Here is a 19,849-nt window from a genome sequence, read left to right on the forward strand (position 1 = left end):
CCATACCATACCTAATGCATCAAGTCCTGTAACTCCAATTGGAAAATATGCTAAATCTACTTCTTTCCATTTCCATTACTACCATCCAAATCCAAGCCACCATAATCTGTCACTTGGACTACTGCGATAGCCTCCTCGTTGGTTTCCCTGCCTCTAACTCTTACTTTCCCACAATCCATTCCATATGGCAGTAGAGTGATATTTTTAAAATGTAATTATATGGTCATGAGAGAGTATCTTGGATCAGACTTAACTTCCTACTGTAAATAACTAGAAAACTGGACAAAATATATGAGGCAAAGGTTTTGGACGTTAGACAAGAAGCAGCACAGAAACTTGATCCCTGGGAGAACAAAAACAAGTGAGGCGAGCCCTAGAGTAGTCCTGGCTTTATGCCTAGAGGTACTTTCCAACTGCCGTGCAGGCAGGGGAATCCCAAGGGGAAATTGGTTGTCTTGCTAAGTTAAGAAAACAGAGATCAAAGTTTTGGAAGGCTGAAATGATCATCTGTTTTTTCTTCTTTATTCTATTAATGTGGTAGGGTAATTTACGTTGAACGATTTTATAAATGTTAAGCCAACCATGTATTTCTGGGGTAAGTCACGTTTGCTCGGATATATCCCTTTTCTTGTCTCCTCCAATTCTCTCATTCCCCATAATGCTTCCGAGTTTCTCATTTGCCAAAATGCTCCCTAAACACTTGTTCATGAGTTTTTGTCTCTCATATTCTCTCCACCTCTTCTTTGGAAACACTTAGCCTATTTCACTTACTTAGTGAATAATCTGAAACAGCTGTCAGTACGATGTCTGATTTTATATTTTTATGGGAAATTCAAGCAGTTCATTGAAGATTATCTTTTGGCATTAAGAAAATATTCAGTTTATATTTAAAGAGAACCACATTTCTGAATGTGTTAGGCATTAGTAATGGCATTCAAAAACTTGAGTTATTTTATTCATTGTTAAATAAAATTTCTGAAAATTTTGAAGCCAAAAAGGAGTAAAACTCATTTCCTTTTTTTCTTCTTCTTTTTTTTTTTTTGTGAGGAAGATTAGCCCTTAGCTAATATCTGCTGCCAATCCTCCTCTTTTTGCTGAGGAAGATTGGCCCTGGGCTAACATCCATGCCCATCTTCCTCTACTTTATATGGAACACCGCCACAGCATGGCTTGACAAGCAGTGCGTTGGTGTGCGCCCGGGATCTGAGCCTGTGAACCCTCGGGCGCCCACAGCGGAGTGCACCCACCCAACCACTATGCCACCAGGCTGGCTCCAAACTCATTCCTTTTTTTTTTTTTTTTTTAAAGATTTTTTTTTTCCCCCCTAAAGCCCCAGTAGATAGTTGTATATCACAGCTGCACATCCTTCCAGTTGCTGCATGTGGGACGCGGCCTCAACATGGCCGGAGAAGCGGTGCGTCGGTGCGTGCCCGGGATCCGAACCCTGGCCGCCAGCAGCGGAGCACGCGCACTTAACCGCTAAGCCACGGGGCTGGCCCCCAAACTCATTTCTTTAAAAAATAAACTAAGAGAAAATGGTATATTAGTTAGGATTCTTTTTTGGCAACTGACAGGACCCCAACTCAAACTAGATTAGGCAAAAGGGAGAATTTATCATAAGGCATCTCATGGAAGAATTGAACATTGAGACTGCAGGAAGGGCAGTGATGTGGCTGTGCTTCTGCTAACTAAATCCTATGACTAAAATATCATCAGGACTCTCTCTAGTCTCTCTTCTAGTCTCTGCTTCTCTGTGTGCTTTGGCTTCATTCTTTCGTCTTTCTTTGTTTCCAGAATGGGAAACTTGGCTGCTGACAACGCAGGAGCTTTACATCTTATAGCACCAAAGACTAAAAAGACTGGCTTGACTCTGTTGCTACACCCAAAAAATTGCTTGACCCCAATGTGGGTCAAGTACCCACCCTCGACCAATCAGCTGTGGCCAAGGAGACAGAGTCAGTTAGGGATACTTCCCAAGAAGATGATATGAATGGAGTGGGGGGGGGGACACTTTCAGAAGGGGGGAGTTTCTTTTTTTTTTTTTTTGGGGTGAGGAAGATCAGCCCTGAGCTAACATCCATGCTAATCCTCCTCTTTTTGCTGAGGAAGACCGGCTCTGAGCTAACATCTATTGCCAGTCCTCCTCCTTTTTCTCCCCAAAGCCCCAGTAGATAGTTGCATGTCATAGTTGCGCATCCTTCTAGTTGCTGTATGTGGGACGCGGCCTCAGCATGGCCGGACAAGCGGTGCACCAGTGCGCACCTGGAATCCGAACCCCGGGCCGCCAGTAGCGGACCGGGGACACTTAACCATTAAGCCACAGGGCCAGCCCCAAGAAGGGGGGAGTTTCTATTCCCAGATGGGAAGGGGTGCTTAGAATACAAACCAGTAAGTTTCTACTGTAAATGGAAACATTGGGAATAACTTTTTTTGCCATTATTTATAGATATAAAATCTCTTGGGACACACTATATTAGGTATAATTTGATATCACATGTAATATTAGTTTATTTCAGTTGAGACCTAGGATGTTATCTTCCTTTAGACACAGCATATACTTTGCTACTGGCAGGCAACCGCTAGACCTGGGTACTAACAAGCCCAGGTGACCTAGTCTAGTCAGAGATTGAAATGATTAGAAGTTCACAGGGCTTCAGTCCCTGTGAAGGCCAGGGGTTCCTTTTTACCTTTTCCAGGGGTTGTCTTTTGGTGACCCAGTCCAAAGCCTGGGACTTTATCAGAGCCCCTTTTCCATAAACTTGGCATGCTCCAAATTTCCATTTTTGTTCCCCTGCCTCATGAGTCATTGTAAGCTCTGCATATGTCTCAACTTCTCAGGCACATATTTCAGAATTGGCAGATAACTTTCATATATGATGCTCCCTCTACCTGGAACACTGGACAGCTCTTCTCCCACCCCTCCCTTACTCCTGGCTAACTCCTACTTCTCCCCTTATGGCTTAGCTTAAATGTAAATCCTGGGAAACTTTCTTTGACCCCTGTAGCAGTGCCTCTCCCTTATACCGCCATAGCAGCCTGCCCTCCCTTGTTATTAGTACTTAGGACCTTTTTAAAGAATTGCTTTGTCTCCCCCTACCAGATTCTACACTCTGTGATGTCAGGAACAGCATCTTCTTTGCTCACTCCTTTGTTTCTGGAACCTAAAACGGTACCTGGAATATAGTAAGAATGCAAATATTTGGGGGCCGGCCAGGTGGCGCAAGCAGTTAAGTGCGCGCGCTCCGCTGCGTTGGCCCGGGGTTCGCCCGTTCGGATCCCAGGCGCGCACGGACGCACCACTTGGCAAGCCATGCTGTGGCAGCGTCCCATATAAAGTGGAGGAAGATGGGCATGGATGTTAGCTCAGGGCCAGTCTTCCTCAGCAAAAAAAACAAAAAAAAAAAGAGAAAGATTGGCAAATGTTAGCACAGGGTTGATCTTCCTCACACACACAAAAAAAGAATGCAAATATTTGCTTGTGGATTAACTATATTTCTCTACCCTTAAATGGCCTTCCATTTCCTGCAGAAAAAATTCCCACTTCCTATGCATGGTGTATAAGAAATTTTTTGTGATTTGAGCCCTGGATCTCTCACCAACCTATGCTCTGTAAATAGGCTTTGCTGTTCAACACCTCCATATCTTTGTGGTGCTCTGCCCACTGTCTTTGTGTCTTCTTTCCTTTTGTGGTCTGGAAAATTCTTGTTCCTCCATTAATAGTTAGCTCAAGTTTCTCCTCCTCTTAGAAGTTCCTTTGGGCTAAATTCTTGTTCTTCTTCCAATATATTTACTTTCTTCTTTATCTGTGTATCTTATAGCATTCATCATGTTGTGCTATAATTGTTTGTTTATATGTCTGTTTTACCACGAAATTATAAATTACTTAAGGGTAGAAACTATCTTTTAATCTTTATAGCCAGGTCTGATCACAGTACTTGGTTAATAGTAGTAAAAGAATAAACATATTAATTATTATCATTTCTTGAATAGCCTGACTTTAAATACAAAAGTATCTTTGCAACAACTCTGTAAGTAAGGTACTAATTCCTAATTCCCAGAGCTTAGAGAAGCTAAATAATTTATCAAAGTCACATAGCTAGAAATTGGTGGAAAAAGAAATCGAACCCAGGTAATCTGATTGCAGAGACCAAACCATACTGGCTGGAGAGACAGAGGGAGAGAGAGGGAGAGGGAGAGGGCATGTGGCATGTTACAGGAGTAGCAAATAGTTCAGTGTATAACTAGAGATAGATTTATGGACGAGAGTGTTGGGAATTGAGGAAGGAAGAGTTGGTTCAGGTTAAATTTTTAATATCCTAGTATATTATGATAAGGAGTTTAGATTCTGTCCTGTAACTAATTGGTTCATTTAGAATTTAAGCTTAGGAATTACATAATTACAATTTAACATATAGAAATAAAACTCTGGTTGTGTGTACAACAGGATGCTGGTAAAAGAGATAATTGGCAACTCTCTGTGATAACACTCAAATTGTAGCAGGAGATGGACTTCTGAATCAGAATGCTGGGAAAGGCTACTTTTGCTTCCATTTTCATCAGTGCAGTTCGCCTTACAGCTATGGAAGAAGTTTTTTTAGTAACTATGGGATATTTCATTTACAGAAGTAATATGTCTGGTTATCCTAATAGCATTTGGATTTGGTCTTTGTCCTCAATGTGATATTGCATATTTATATAAAAATCTTTATAACTGTAAGTATCCTTTAAATTACCTTTTGTGTGATTAAATTTTGTATTAAAATTCACAGTCTGAAATGTTTGCTATCTGGAAATTTGGAAAATTATTTCTCCCTGTACTCTTTCTATATACACAACACATATATTTTTCTAGGCTTCATAACTCTAATCTTTATATTTAATGATTGAAGAATACAGTTAATAGCATTTATTATGGTAAGTTTGAACTACATAGGTATTTGGAAGAACTGTTTAATCAAAAATAGTCTGTACTCAGAAACATCTCACAGTTTATAATATAGAACAGTAACTCAGCCCCTTTATATTAATTTATTCTTTGATGTACATTAATGTATTATGTAATTGTTTTTAGTGTCCCCTCCTGTAGTTCTATGACATTAGAATATAGCACTACACATATCTAATTTTATTGTAGCCCCAGAAGGCTCAATGTTTGGTAACCCTTCCCTCTCCTCCCCAATGCCCCTGTGTTGTCTCTCTCTCTCTCCCTCATGCGTGTATACACATTCATACGTAAACACATTCTTAGGTGAAAGTTCCTCATTCTGCTGAGTAGATAAGAAGCTTAATCTTATTAAGCTTTCTGCAGCCACACACACCACTCAGGTTGTACTTGACTTTTTTGTGGCATCTCTTCCCCATTTCTCATTCAAGGTAATCCTTGAGGTTTATTATTCAATTAGATTCCTACTGTAAAAATGTTATGAATATAGGTCAAGAGCAAGTTCTGTATTCTTATTTATTAAAAATTTGGGCTAAGAGATCAAGAAAAATCATTGGGTCCTCATGGTGATGCTAAGCAGTTCTTGTTTTTCTTTTCTGTTATTTGGAACTTGGAGGCATGGGGTAATCAGAACTGGAAAGAACTTGATACAGATTCTTGAAAGTTCCTTGATCTTGTTAAGACTATACTGTTGCCATCTGTAATGATAAGTAGCCTATAATGAGTGGCTGCCATGTGCCAGGCACAGTGCTAAGTATTTTACACACATGGTTGGTAATCACCACATTAATAGCAGAGTAAGTGGACCACATTTTATAGATGAGAAAACAGAGGCTGAGAAAAGAGATTCAGTAACATACACGCCCGAGGTCACACAGCTGCTACGTGACAGAACCTGAAGTGAACTTCACATTTGTCAACTCTAAGTCCTACATAAAATTGTCTCTCAACCAGAAATTGATATGAATACCTGAGGAGATGCACAGCTATACAGGGGCAACAAAAACTGAAAAAAGGAAGCAGGATTGTTGGATTTCTGTTTTCAAATATGGCAAATTTTTATTTTAGACTTCAAAAATTTGAAATAGAATTATAAAAGGATTTGTTAAAAATTTAAATCTAATTTGTTAATATTTCCAGTGGAAAACTGATAGTCTTGTGTTTAATGCAGTAGTCACCAAGAATGGATTTTCTATCTCTAGTTTTAAGACAAAATTGGCTGCAGCATTGGCAAGATGTCGAATCAAACATGATGCCCTTTCAATTTACCACATTCTTCCAGAAACAGTTAGGAACCAGGAACTAAGGGCCTCCACTTTGCCACTTTATGCTTGGATAAATACTTGTAAAATCAGGTAAGAATTTTAATCAAATTCTTTATTCATATTTCAAGTCGCTAGCCTTTCAAAATAATATGATAAGAAATATTACCTTTTTAATGGAGGGGGGCATATCTGGGAGAGTGATTGGGGAATCATAGTTTAGTTCAGGATCTTATCACCAAATTACCAAAGGTAGTTACATAAATATGTTAACTTTTCTGTCTCTATCTTTTAACTTATTGTTGGCTACAATTGTAAGTTCCATTAGATGCAATATATGCAGTGATATTTTTATTTATTGTAGGAAAAACATGCTAGTGTTAAATACATTTTTAATGTATAAAACCTAATGTAATTTGTAATTACAACATAATGTTGTATATTTACAGCCCTGAAGAAGTTTATCATAGTTTGAAGAAAAAAGGCTATCATAAAGTCCAATCTGTATTGCATATTAATGATAAAGTCTTTGCTGTGGACCAACATTGCTATGATGTCTTAATTTTCCCATCTCATCTTAAAAGTGATCTTCTAAATACAGATCTTTTCAAAGATTATAAACTTATATTTCAGGTAAATTAACATTTACATTCATTGTGGTTCTCAATAATCCTACTTACCCAAAGAATCCCTCCACTTAAAAATAAAACCTAACAGGGCTGGCCTGGTGGCATAGTGGTTAAGTTCACGCACTCTGCTTCAGGGGCCTGTGGTTTGCAGGTTCGGATTCCAGGTGCGGACCTATGCCCCCGCTTATCAAGCCATGCTGTGGCAGATGTCCCATATAAAGTAGAAGGAGATGGGCACAGATGTTAGCCCAGGGCCAGTTTTCCTCAGCAAAAAGAGGAGGATTGGAAACAAATGTTAGCTCACGGCTAATCTTCCTCACCAAAAAACAATAAATAAATACAAAGTAAAACCTAACAAACTGATTATATTTTTTATAGATTATGAGGGGGGTTTATAAGGCCTAATTTTGACCTTGAATAAAATTAATACCTCTACAATCAGTGTTCCTATTATACTTTGGCATCTTTGTCCCATGTGAAGTTGTAGAGGACATATTCTCCTCCCCAGACTCCGTAGATGGGGAGACTTGTATTGCTGGCAGGTGAAATGCTATATTTTTCTCTCCCAAGGGAGGATTCAGGAGAAAGTACAATGATACCTTTTCTTCCTTCCATTTCTGGGGAAGATGCTAGTGGCATCCTGCATTTGAAAATGCAATGTGTAATACTTTCCCATTATCTCTTTTTTTTTTTTTTTTTTTTTAAAGATTTTATTTATTTATTTTTCCCCCAAAGCCCCAGTACATAGTTGTCTGTCATAGCTGCACATCCTTCTAGTTGCTGTATGTGGGACGCGGCCTCAGCATGGCTGGAGGAGTGGTGCCTCGGTGCGCACCCGGGATCCGAACCCGGGCCGCCGGCAGCGGAGTGCACGCACTTAACCGCCAAGCCACGGGGCCGGCCCCCCATTATCTCTTTAACATAGCCTCATATCTTTGATTTGTAAGAGGTGTATAATGGCTATTAATGCAGGAAGAGAATGTGAAGTACAATGTGGTTTCAATAGAATGAAAAAAGGTCCAAAAAATTAAGTTAAATTAATTTTTACATCCTTAGACTCCAATTCTTCCCTCAGATTCACCTTGGTCTTCTAAGGTTTATCCCTTCACTGCACTCATATTCTTGGGCAGAATCTCTGGGCCTTATGTTACAGTGACATCCTATTGAGCACTGAGGTCAACTGCAGAAACCCAGTCTATCTATCTAGCCCCCTTTTATAAGCTTGTCAGCCATCTTACTTTTAATATCTGTGAACTAGCAGCAATTTAGATGACAATGTAATGGGGAAAAAAGAATGCCAGTAGTAGATGAGTGGGTTATCATGAAGGAGTAAGAATGGGAGCTAAGGCAGGACATCATTAATCTATTAATCATGTTTTTGGGATTTTGGCATTGCCTTATCACTATATGAAAGTTATATGAGAACCAGTCCTGATGGCCTAGTGGTTAAAGTTCAGTGTGCTCTGCTTTGGTGGCCTGGGTTCAGTTCCTGGGCATGGAACCACACCACTTGTCTGTCAGTAGCCATGCTGTGGTGGTGGCTCACAAAGAAGAATTAGAAGGACCTACAACTAGAATATACGACTATGTACTGGGGCTTTGGGGAGGGAAAAAAAAGTTAACAGTCATAATTTAGGCTAAACAAAGTTAGGGTCTTTGTTTTAAATCAGTTTATATCAGTTATCTTTGTTAACTTTGTATTTTAACATATATTAAGATGCTTTAAACTAAAATGGATTAGGTATCTCTTCAAAATTCCTACCAAGTACTTTCTTTTACCTAAGGCAAAAAGAAGTCAGTTCATGCTTCTAGTCAAAGTCTTTGAAATTCTAATCATACCCTTGTCTTGTAGGACAAATCTCGAAGTCTTGCTGTCCATTCTGTAAAGGCTTTATTAAATATGGATGATGATATCTTAATGGTCAATACAGGTTCGTGGTACACAGTTGCCCACATGTCAATCTTAACAAATAATAATACCTCAAAAATATTTGTGTGTGGAGTACAATCACAAGCTAAGGATCCTGACCTGAAAAACATTTTCACAAAAATGGGATGTAAAAGTATGTATAAATATTTATTTGTTATTTGTTTTTGCTAAATGTTCTACAAGATTTAGAAATGTTAAAAATGTTTGAACTTGTTATGTTTTTATAATGTAAAAACTCTATATATGAACTATACTCTTAAAATTCTCATTAATCCATATCAGGCTGTTCTTGTTGCTTAATATTTTAAACAACTGCAGTTTACTTTAGTGAACATATTGGCACTTTGGTATATTGGTTGACATTTAGCTACGATATAATTTGAGGTTCAAACACTAATTACTTAAAGTAGGTGGTAGAAATTATCATCCTTTAATAAATAAGAACATGATCACAGGAGTGCTTAAGGGACAAAAATAATATCTAGGACTAGAGCTAACTCCCTTAGGCTTCTTAAAAATTTCACCATCGGATCATGACTAAAGATAACATTTTATTATAGGTTCAGTGAGGCTAAAAACTAAGCAGAACTTTTGACAGATTCACAGGACTGGGGAGAAAAAAGTAGAATTCAGGGCTTGACCAGGAGAGGTAGACTGGTAAATACCCAAGATTTCACTTGGAGCACAGAAGTATACCCTGGATAGTGATTAGTCCTCCAACTAATTGAAGCCCAAATTCCAATCATCTCAATTCCCAGTTGGATTAAGGTGATCTGGGATTGCTAGTGCCCAGGTTTAGCTGCCTACCAGAAGCAAAAGTAAATTATCTCTTGAAGGAAATAACACCATCCTAGATCTCATATTATCTCCTAAATTTTTTCAAATTCGATGTCTGGTACTCAATAAAAAAAAAAATAATAACCAGACAAACAAGAAGAAAAGATTTGACTGAAATAAAGAGAAAAATGCCACAATAGAAGCAAGCCCACAGAGGGTCCAAATACTGGAGATATTAGATGTGGACTTTAAAATAACTATGATTAATATGCTGAAGAGACAAAATGCCAAGTTGTAGAATTTTAACAGAGAACTGGAAACTATAATTTAAAAAAAGAGTCAAAAGAAAATTCTAGAACTGAAAAATACAATATGTGAAATTAAGAAATAAATATATAGATTTAACAGTAGATTATACAGAGCTAAAGAAAGAACAAGAGAACTGATACGCCAGAAGAAAATATTCAGACTGAAGCATGGGGAAACAAAAGGATGAATAATATGGAAGAGATCATAAAACACACATGAGACTCAGTGATCCAGTTATCGCACGCATGTTGTGATTGGGATCCCAGAAAGAGGGCAGAAAAGGAATGGGGAAGAAACAATATTTGAAATTCAGGCTGGGAATTTTTCAAAATGGTTGAAATAAATTAAGTCACAGATTTAAGAAGTCCTATGAACTCTAATAAGAATAAATATACAGAAAACATACTAGGTACATCACAGCATAACTGCTAAAAACCAAAGACAGAGCAATGTTCAAAGCAGCCAGGGAGATAATACATATCTCCCTCAATGGAATAGCAATAAAACTAAAAACTAACTTTTCAACAGAAACAACTGAAGCCAGAAGACAATTGAACAGTATCATTATAGTGCTGAAAGAAACTGCCAGGCTAGAGGTCTATACTCAGCAGAAATATCCTTTGAAATAAAATGAAATAAAGATATTCTCAGACAAACAAAATCAGAGAGTTTGTCACCAGCAGACACAATAAAGGGCATACTAAAGATTGTTGTTTGAGTAGAAGGAATATTGTCTCACGTAGAAAGCTGTAGATGCTGGAAGAAGTGAAGAACAATGGAAAAGGAGAGCACATAGGTAAATCTAAATAATCTAAAGTCTAATGTCTTGTGAGATTGTAAACTAATGTCTTGTGGGGTTAAAAATATGTATGTTATATGTAATTAAAATAAATTATAACAGTGGCACACAGAGAGAAGGAAATGGAATTAGTGTGTTCTATTGTCCTTGCTTTGTCCACAAAATGGTAAAATTAGTAACTTATTAAGTTGGTAGTGTGGGTTAAAATATCTAGGGCAATTAATAAACAGATAATAAAATGTATAATTAATAGCTAAGGGGGGAAATGGAATATAGAATTGGAATACCATATTAACATAGAAAAGGCAAAACAAATAGAAAGCAAATAGGTAGATTAAACTAATATATATATGTATATATATACATGTATACATATTTATGTAATTAATCAGTGAACACATTAAATATGCATGACTAAAACTTGAAATAAAAGACAAAGAACATAATATTAGATTTTAAAATATCAACTATATGCTGTTTATAAGAGATACTCCTTACATAAAATGATATTAAAAAACTTAGGACAGAAAAAGATATGCTGTGCATATACTAACAAAGAGAGCTACAAAGTAGATTTAAGTCAAGAAACATTACTAGAAATTATAACATGATCAATTCATCAGAAAAATATAACAGTACTAAAGAAGCATGTGTCTAATATATGTAACAGAACTAAAGAAGTATATACCTAATATAGTCTCAAAATATATAAAGCAAAATTATCCAGAACCAGCAGATAACATGTTTTGTATATAGATAATCCTAAGGAATCCATGAAAAGACTATTAGAACTAATAAGAATATAACAAGTTTGCAGGATACAAAACAAATATCCAAAAATCAATGGTATTTCTATACACTAGCAATGAACAATCAAAAAATAAAAGAAAACAATTCTATTTATAATAACATCAAAAAGAAAAAAATACTAAGGAATAAATTTAACAAAGTGTAAGACTTGTACACTGAAAACTATAAAACATTGTTCAAAGATATTAAAGAAAACACAAATAAATGGAAAACATTCCATGTTCATGGATCAGAAGACTTAATATTGTTAAAATGGTAATACTCCCCAAATTGATCTACCGATCCCTATAAAAACCCCAGCTGGTTTTTTTGCAGAAATTGACATGCTGTTCCTAAAATTTACATGGAAATTCAAGGGACTCAGAATAGTCAAAACAGTCTTGAAAAAGAACAAAGTTGTAGGGGCCGGCCCAGTGGCATAGTGGTTAAGTTTGCACTATTTGCTTTGGTGGCCTGGGGTTCATGAGTTCGGATCCCTGGCATGGACCTACACACTGCTCATCAAGCCATGCTGTGGTGGCGTTCCACATACAAAATAGAGGAAGATGGGCACAGATGTTAGCTCAGGGCCAATCTTCCTCACCAAACAAAAAAGAACAAAGTTGTAGGACTCACACTTCCTGATTTCAGCTATAGTAATCAAGAAAATTTGGTACTAGCATAAAGATAAACATATAGATCAGTGGAATAGATTCGAGTGTCTGGAAATACACCCTTACATTTATGATCAAATTGATGTTTCAATAAGGGTGCCAAAGCCATTCAACGAGGAAAGAACAACAGATGGCGCTGGGACAACTGGATAGGCACTTGCAGAAGAATGAAGTTGGGCCTCTACCTCAAACCATATACAAAATTAACTCAAAATGGATCAAAGACCTAGGTATAAGAGGTAAAACTATAAAATTCCTAGAAGAAAATACAGGGGTAATCTTTGTGACCTTGGATTTGGCAGTGGTTGCTTAGATATAACACCAAAAGCAGAACAACAAAAGAAAAAATAGATAAATTGGACTTTATCCAAATTTAAAACTTTTATTCTTCCAAGGTCACTATCAAGAAAGTGAAAAGACGACCCACAGAATGGGAGAAAATATTTGCAAATCATATATCTGATAAGGGACTTGTATCTAAAATAAACAACTCAATAATAAAAAGACAAATATCACAATTAAAACATAAGGATCTGAATTTAATCTGATTCATCAAGAAAAAGAGATCATAAAACAATTCATTTATCAGCAGTAGATAAGGAGATATCACTACAGATCCTAGAGACATTTAAAACATAATAAAAAATACTATGAGCAGTTTTATGCCAACAGACTTGAACATTTAGATGACATGGGCATATTCCTGAAATAACACAACTTAGCAAAACTGATGCAAGATGAAATAGAGAATCTGAATATTCTTGTGTATATTGAGATCTTAAAATTAGTGGATATTAATGTCTTCTGAATTCATAATTGAAAATCTCCGCCACCCACAAAGCAAAAAATTTTTGAAAACTTCAGTCCTTTAAGGAAGAAATAATACTCTTTCAGAGAATAGAAAAGAGGGACTACTTCCTAGTTTGTTTTATAACCTTGATATCAAAATCTGAAAAGGACATTAAAGGAGGGAAAATTACAGGCCAATGTCACTCATGAACAGGATTGTACAAAATAAATATTAGCAAACTGAAATATTATAAACAAGATAGCAAACTAGATTTAGCAATGTATAATAATAATAATACATTATAAATAAGCTGCATTTATTCTAGGAATGTGAAGTTGGTTTAACTCTTAAAAATTAGTTTATGGGGGCCGGCCCCGTGGCTTAGCAGTTAAGTGCGCGCGCTCCGCTACTGGCGGCCCGGGTTCAGATCCCGGGCACGCACCGACACACTGCTTCTCCAGCCATGCTGAGGCCGTGTCCCACGTACAGCAACTAGAAGGATGTGCAACTATGACGTACAACTATCTACTGGGGGGCTTTGGGGAAAAAAAAGGAGGAGGATTGGCAATAGATGTTAGCTCAGAGCCGGTCTTCCTCAGCAAAAAGAGGAGGATTAGCATGGATGTTAGCTCAGAGCTGATCTTCCTCACAAAAAATAAGTAAGTAAGTAAATAAATAAATAAATAAATAATGTATTAAAAATTAGCTTATGCACGGGCCGGCCCGGTGGTGCAGCAGTTAAGTGCATGCACTCCACCTCAGTGGCCCGAGGGTTCGCAGGTTCGGATCCCGGGCACGCACCAATGTGCCACTTGTCAAGCCATGCTGTGGTGGCGTCCCCCTATAAAATAGAGGAAGATGGGCACGGATGTTAGTCCAGGGCCAATCTTCCTTGGCAAAAAGAGGAGGATTGGCATCGGATTTAGCTCCAGGCTGATCTTCCTCACACACACACACAAAAATTAGTTTATGTAATCACCACATTAACAGAAGGAGAAAAATCATATGATCATCTCAATAGATGCAAAAAAGAAATTTGATAAAATTTAACGTTCCTTCATGATATTTATGCAGCAAACATCATATTTGATGAAATGTTTAAATGTTCTTTCTGATATCAGGAATTAGATAAACATGCCTGCCATCACCACTTCTAATCAGTGTTGTATTGGGAATCATAGGTAATGTAGTAAGGAAAGAAAAGAAGAGATAAAAGATATAAAGATTGGAAAGGAAGAAATAAAACTGTCCTTTTTTATAGGTGACATGATTATATATGTGGAAAATCCAAAGTAATCTGTAACTAAACTATAAATTTAACGTGATTTTTGCAAGTTTACTAGATACAAGGTCAGCATACAAATTCAATTTCTGTATACCAATTACAAGAATTTGAAAATGAAGTTTTAAAAGCAGATATCTTTTACAATAATATCAAAAAAACATAAAACATTTAGGAGTACATCTAATAAAATTTGTGTAAGACCTCCTCATAAAACTATGGAACATTACTGAAAGAAAGAAGACCTAAGTAGGGCCGGCCCCGTGGCGTAGCGGTTAAGTGCGCACGCTCCGCTGCTGGCAGCCCGGGTTCGGATCCCGGGCACGCACAGATGCACCACTTCTCCGGCCATGCTGAGGCCGCGTCCCACATACAGCAACTAGAAGGATGTGCAGCTATGACACACAACTATCTACTGGGGCTTTGGGGAGAAAAAAAAAGGAGGAGGATTGGCAATAGATGTTAGCTCAGAGCCGGTCTTCCTCAGCAAAAAGAGGAGAATTAGCACAGATGTTAGCTCAGGGCTGATCTTCTTCACCAAAAAAAAAAAAAAAGAAGAAGACCTAAGTAAATGGAAGAATAGACTGTTCGTGAATTGAAAAACTAAATGTCATAAAGATGACGTTTCTCTCCAAGTTGATCTATATAGATTCATTCCAATCCAAGTGACACTGCAGGGTACTGAGGAAGAGATGGTCTTTTTAGTATACGGTGCTGGTAAAAAATGAAACTGACCCTTCACACCATATACACAAATCTAGAATCTCCTAGAATTTACTATAGGAGAAACACTGCATGACCTGGGGTCAGTAAAGATTTCTTAAACAGGACACATAAAGCACTAACCATAAGAAAAAAAGATTAAGTTGGATTACAGTAAATTAAAAAAAACTGCTTTAAGAGAGTGCGAAGGCAAACTGTAGAGAGGTAGCATATAAACTGACAAAGAGTTTTTATCCACAGTGTATAAGGAATTCTTACAAATTAACAATAAGAAAGAAAGACAACCCAATTGGAAAACTGCGAGACATGACCAGGTGTTTCACAAAAGAGGACATCCAGATGCCAAAAAAAAACTTATGTAAAAGTACCCAACCTCATTAGTAATCAGGAAAATGCAATGAAAATCACAACAACCTACCGCCACACATCCATAGAATGATTAAAATGAAAAAGACTGGCAGTAATATGTGTTGGCAAGGCAAGGAGCATTGGGAATGTTCAAACACTGCCAGTGGGACTATAAATTTGTACAGCCACTTTGGAAAACTAGTTAATCACTAAAGTCAAACATATACATACTTTAGGACCCAGCATTTCACTTTCAGATTTATTACCCTTCCCCCAGCCCCAAGAAGTGTATATATGTGCACCAAAAACTATATGTAAAACTATTCATAGAAACATTATTTATGATAGCCTCAAAGTAGAAACAACCCAAATATCCATGCAATAGAATTTTATACAGAATAAATGATTGCCACACCTAACAATGTGAATGAATCTTATAAACCTAATAGTGAGTGAAAGAAGTCGCAAAAGAATACACAAAATTAAAGAGGTCACAAAAGAAGATGAAAAAGAAGATGCAAAAGAATATATACTTTATGATTGCATTTATATAAAATTGAAAAACAGATGAAAATAATCTGTGGTTTTAAAAGTCAGGAGTGGTTATTCTCAGGGAGGAGGAAGGGAGTAATGATGTAGGGTGCTATTTCTTGACTGGCAGATTCCTATGGTGGTTGCATGTTCACTTTGTGATATTTTACTGAGATGTACATTTATGATTTGTGTACTTTTTAGTGTATATGCTATACTTTAATTTAAAAGTGTTTTTTACAAAAAGGAAACACAGTGACGGAAGAGGACCTATCACGCAGCACTAACTAATAGAAAGCAAGTGGGTTTTAAGGCAAAGAGCATCAGTAGGCTAAAGAGGGACACTGTGTATTAATAAAAGGAGCATCCCCCAAGAAATGTTAATAACTTATCTTTTCAACAAATATTTATGGATACATGCCATGCATCAGTTACTGCTCTATGTTCTGGGGATACAGCAGTGAAACAGTCTCTGCTCTTATGAAGCTTACATTGTATGGGAAAGACAAAAAATAAACTAATAAACACGTACTATGAAGAAAAAAATAGGTTACGGGAATAGAGCGTTGAGAAGGGCTTGCTCTTTTTTACGTATGGTGATCAGGAAAGGCCTTTCTGATAAAGAGATATTTGAGAAGAGACTCAAATGAAGCGTGGGAGACCTGACTGAAGTGAGGGATAAGTGCCAGAATCAAGGCAGGGGGGACAGCAAGAGGGAAAGCCCTGAGGTGGCAGCACGGTTAGCACGTTCCAGGAACAGTGAGGAGGCCGTGTGGCTGGAGCAGACTGAGCGAGGGGGGCGTGTGGCAGGAGACGAGGTGAAAGGGTGGGTCTGGGAACAAAAATGGGGTGTTCTATGCCGGGGAAGGACTTTGACTTTGAATGAGATGGAAATTTATCAGAGGATTTTGATTAGAGGAGTGACTTGTTTTAACTATACCTTTGGTTACTCTATGGAAAATACAATTTAGGTAGAAGGGTGTTAGCAGAGATATCAGTTAAGAGGCAGTTTTAAGCAGTCCAATTGTGATGATAATTGACTTCTACCAGGTTAGTAGCAGTGGAGGTCGTGAGAAATGGCAGGTTCTGAATGTATCTTGACGATACATTTGTCGAGATTTGCTCTTAGACGGGATATGGACTGTGGGGGAAGGGAAGAGTTAGGGTTGACTCTAAAGTTTTTGGTTTGTTCAGATGGAAAGATGAGGTTGCCCTGATGTGGGAAAGACTGTAATGGGAGTTAAGTTTTAGTTATGTTAGGTTGAAGATGCCTGTTAGCCACTAAGTGGAAATGTCAAGCAGGCATTTGGGTACACTCTTCTGGAGTTCAGGGGGGAGGTCTGTATCAGAGATACAGATTTGGGACTTACCAGCATGTCGATAATATTTAAAATCATGATGACTGAGGGAGTGAGTGTAGGTAGTAAAGAAAAGAATCCAAAGGCTAAGTTCTGGACACTCCAATACTTAGACATCAGAAAGTTGAATAAGAGGGATCTAGCAAAGGATCCACTAGAGAGGTGGGATAAGAATCAAGAAAAAGTGGATTCAGAAGCTGGCCAGTTATTACTTTATTTCCTTTTAGCTCCAAACCTACCCTTTGCCCTGCTTTGTGATGCTAGAGCTATACTCTGAATACTCCATTTCTGTTGCTGGCTGGCTCAATATTAGGCTCTACCATTAGAAGGTGCTGGAGGGACACTGCAAGACTGGAAGAGGAAGAAGAAAGGACTTTTCTTCTTCTTCCGGTGTTTGTTTATCCCTGTGGTGGCCCTGCAGGAGTCCTGGCAGTGTTAGCCTTGCCCTCTTGTCAGAGATCTGAATCTCAGCCTTGCAGGGGTCCCGCTCCTCTGACTTCCCTGGTTCCGTGTTCACTTTTCTGTCAGCCGTGGTGGGTCGTGGCTACTCTCTGCAGTCATTACCTCTGTGTACATTAGGGTTCTCAAGTTGTTGACCACCTTTTACCTGGTTAACAAGAGAGAATAGGAACCACTGGGTAACCAAGCAGTAGAGGAAAGGAAGTTTCTCCTTGCAGAAGTATTCCAGGTAATACATGAAGAAGGGATGACAGAATTAGAATATGGCTATTTTGCAACCCCTTTGCTGATAGCACAAAGGCAACTTAACGGATGAATGTGACACCACTTGTGAAGTAGTTTTGCTCTGCTTCCCCCACAAAAAAGAAAGAAAAAGAAAAAAAAGAACCTGAGTCTAATTAAGCTTCTAAAGCTCCAACTACTAATTTATAGGAAGCACAGAAGACAGGAACATGTGAAACTACACTCTAGGGAAGCAATTAGCAAAATCCAGACTGGGAAATTCTAGTAGTACAAACCACCAAGTTTCATTAAGAAATAAATGGTAAGAAAAATGGAAAGGGAACCTATAGATAAAAGGAAAGTTAAAATAAGACATCAACCAATTGCAATGTATGTTTCTTATTTAGATCCTGATTCAAAGAAAACTAAAAAATTTTTGACATGTGTGAGACCATGGGGAAATTCAAGCCATGATTGGATGCCATTACTATTTGGTGATAATAAGGAATTCTTTTAAAAAATTTTTGTGTGGTTATGTTTTAAAGGAGTTCTTATCTATATGGAGAAATATTTATAGATTCAAAATTATATGGGGGTGGCAGAAGTGGGTGCAGATACAGATGAAACAAGACTGGGCATGAACGGTTCATGTTGAAGCTCCATGATGGGTACTTAAGAATTTATTATATATTATGTCTATTTTGTATATGTTTGAACTTTTCCAAGAAAAAGTTAAAAATAGAAAAAAGGAAAAGGCCCACTTGATTTTTAAAAAAAAATTCAAAAGAGACAGAATGAAAAGAGGGAAAAATTGATCAGGCAAGAGAAAGGGGGTAGGTAGGGCAATTTCAGGAGTGACTCCTCAGCAGGTGAGGGAAAGGGGAGCCATTACAGAAGTGAAGGGGTGGCCTTAAGATAGGGGCACAGAGTTATAACTGAGGGAGGGCAGGCTTTCTCCAACTAAATTACAATGTCCCTAAGGAACCTTAGACAGTGCCTCAGAATTACTACTGATACCCATTTTTTCGGGGAATATAAAATATAAAAGGGGTTAAAAAATGAGAAAGGGAAATAACCAATACAGAGCATTTACTATATACTAGGCCCCATGTAGAGCTTAACTACTTTATCTCAGTCTTCACCACAATTAGATGAGGTAGGCATTATTATCCCATTTTAAGAATAAGGAAAGGAGGTTTAGAGAGATTGTCACGCAGCTAGTAAATAGTGAAGTTGGGAGTCAAACTTGGGTATTTCTGCCTCCAAAGCCCATTTCCCTCTACTACATCATACTGCTTGCTTCTGACTCTGAAGTTCAGAATGGAAAATTTACATGATATTTTATGTAGAAGATATTTAAACTTCAAAATCATTCTCTCAAGTGAAGGAGAAAGCACCCTATTAAGAAAACTCATGTGTTAACTTTGGGAAGTTATCAGAGAATAGCCCTCTTTTCTGACTACGTTAAAGATTAGTGGTTGCCAGAGGGGAAGGGGGATGGGGAGTGGGTAAAAGGGGTAAAGGGACACATGTGAGGTGATGGACAATAATTAGATTACCTGGGATGACCACAATGAAGTCTACTCAGAAAATGATAAACAATAATGTACACCCGAATTTTTGCAACGTTATAAACCATTATTATTGCAATAAAGTTACTGGGGAAAAAAAAAGACTTTTTGTGGGATTGAGGATTTAAAAATGAACAATGATAAATAGATGTAATTACATACTGCATTAAGATTTTTAATTAATATTTTTGCATTAATTTTTCTGTGTTTTTTTCTCCCAGATATTGAAATACTTCATGAGACATTTATTAACATTGAATCAAAAGATCATAGATTACAGAAAGTTAAAGTGATTCTGCTGCTACCTCGTTGTTCAGGACTGGGTGTTAGTAATCCAGTAGAATTTATTTTAAGTGAGCATGAAGGTACTTGTTTTAATTTTTAATTTCTAAATTATTGAAACTTGTGGTTAATAATTTAAAAAATACAATTATTTAAAATCATTAAAATGACA

At 37.4% G+C, this 19,849-nt stretch overlaps 1 protein-coding gene across 1 annotated transcript in view; it reads left to right on the forward strand.

Annotated features, from left to right (window-relative positions):
* The window catches only part of NSUN7 (NOP2/Sun RNA methyltransferase family member 7), a 49,805-nt gene that overhangs the window by 11,740 nt on the left and 18,216 nt on the right, over positions 1-19,849 (forward strand). Inside the window, exons 5-8 of the mRNA XM_004419003.3 lie at positions 6,145-6,297; positions 6,654-6,837; positions 8,686-8,896; positions 19,617-19,760. Of these exons, the coding sequence (XP_004419060.2) occupies positions 6,145-6,297; positions 6,654-6,837; positions 8,686-8,896; positions 19,617-19,760 (692 nt within the window). The remainder of the gene's footprint in view (positions 1-6,144; positions 6,298-6,653; positions 6,838-8,685; positions 8,897-19,616; positions 19,761-19,849) is intronic.

Source organism: Ceratotherium simum, chromosome 8, assembly GCF_057802395.1.
Source record: "Ceratotherium simum simum isolate JZ-2026a chromosome 8, ASM5780239v1, whole genome shotgun sequence".
Lineage (NCBI taxonomy): Eukaryota > Metazoa > Chordata > Mammalia > Perissodactyla > Rhinocerotidae > Ceratotherium > Ceratotherium simum.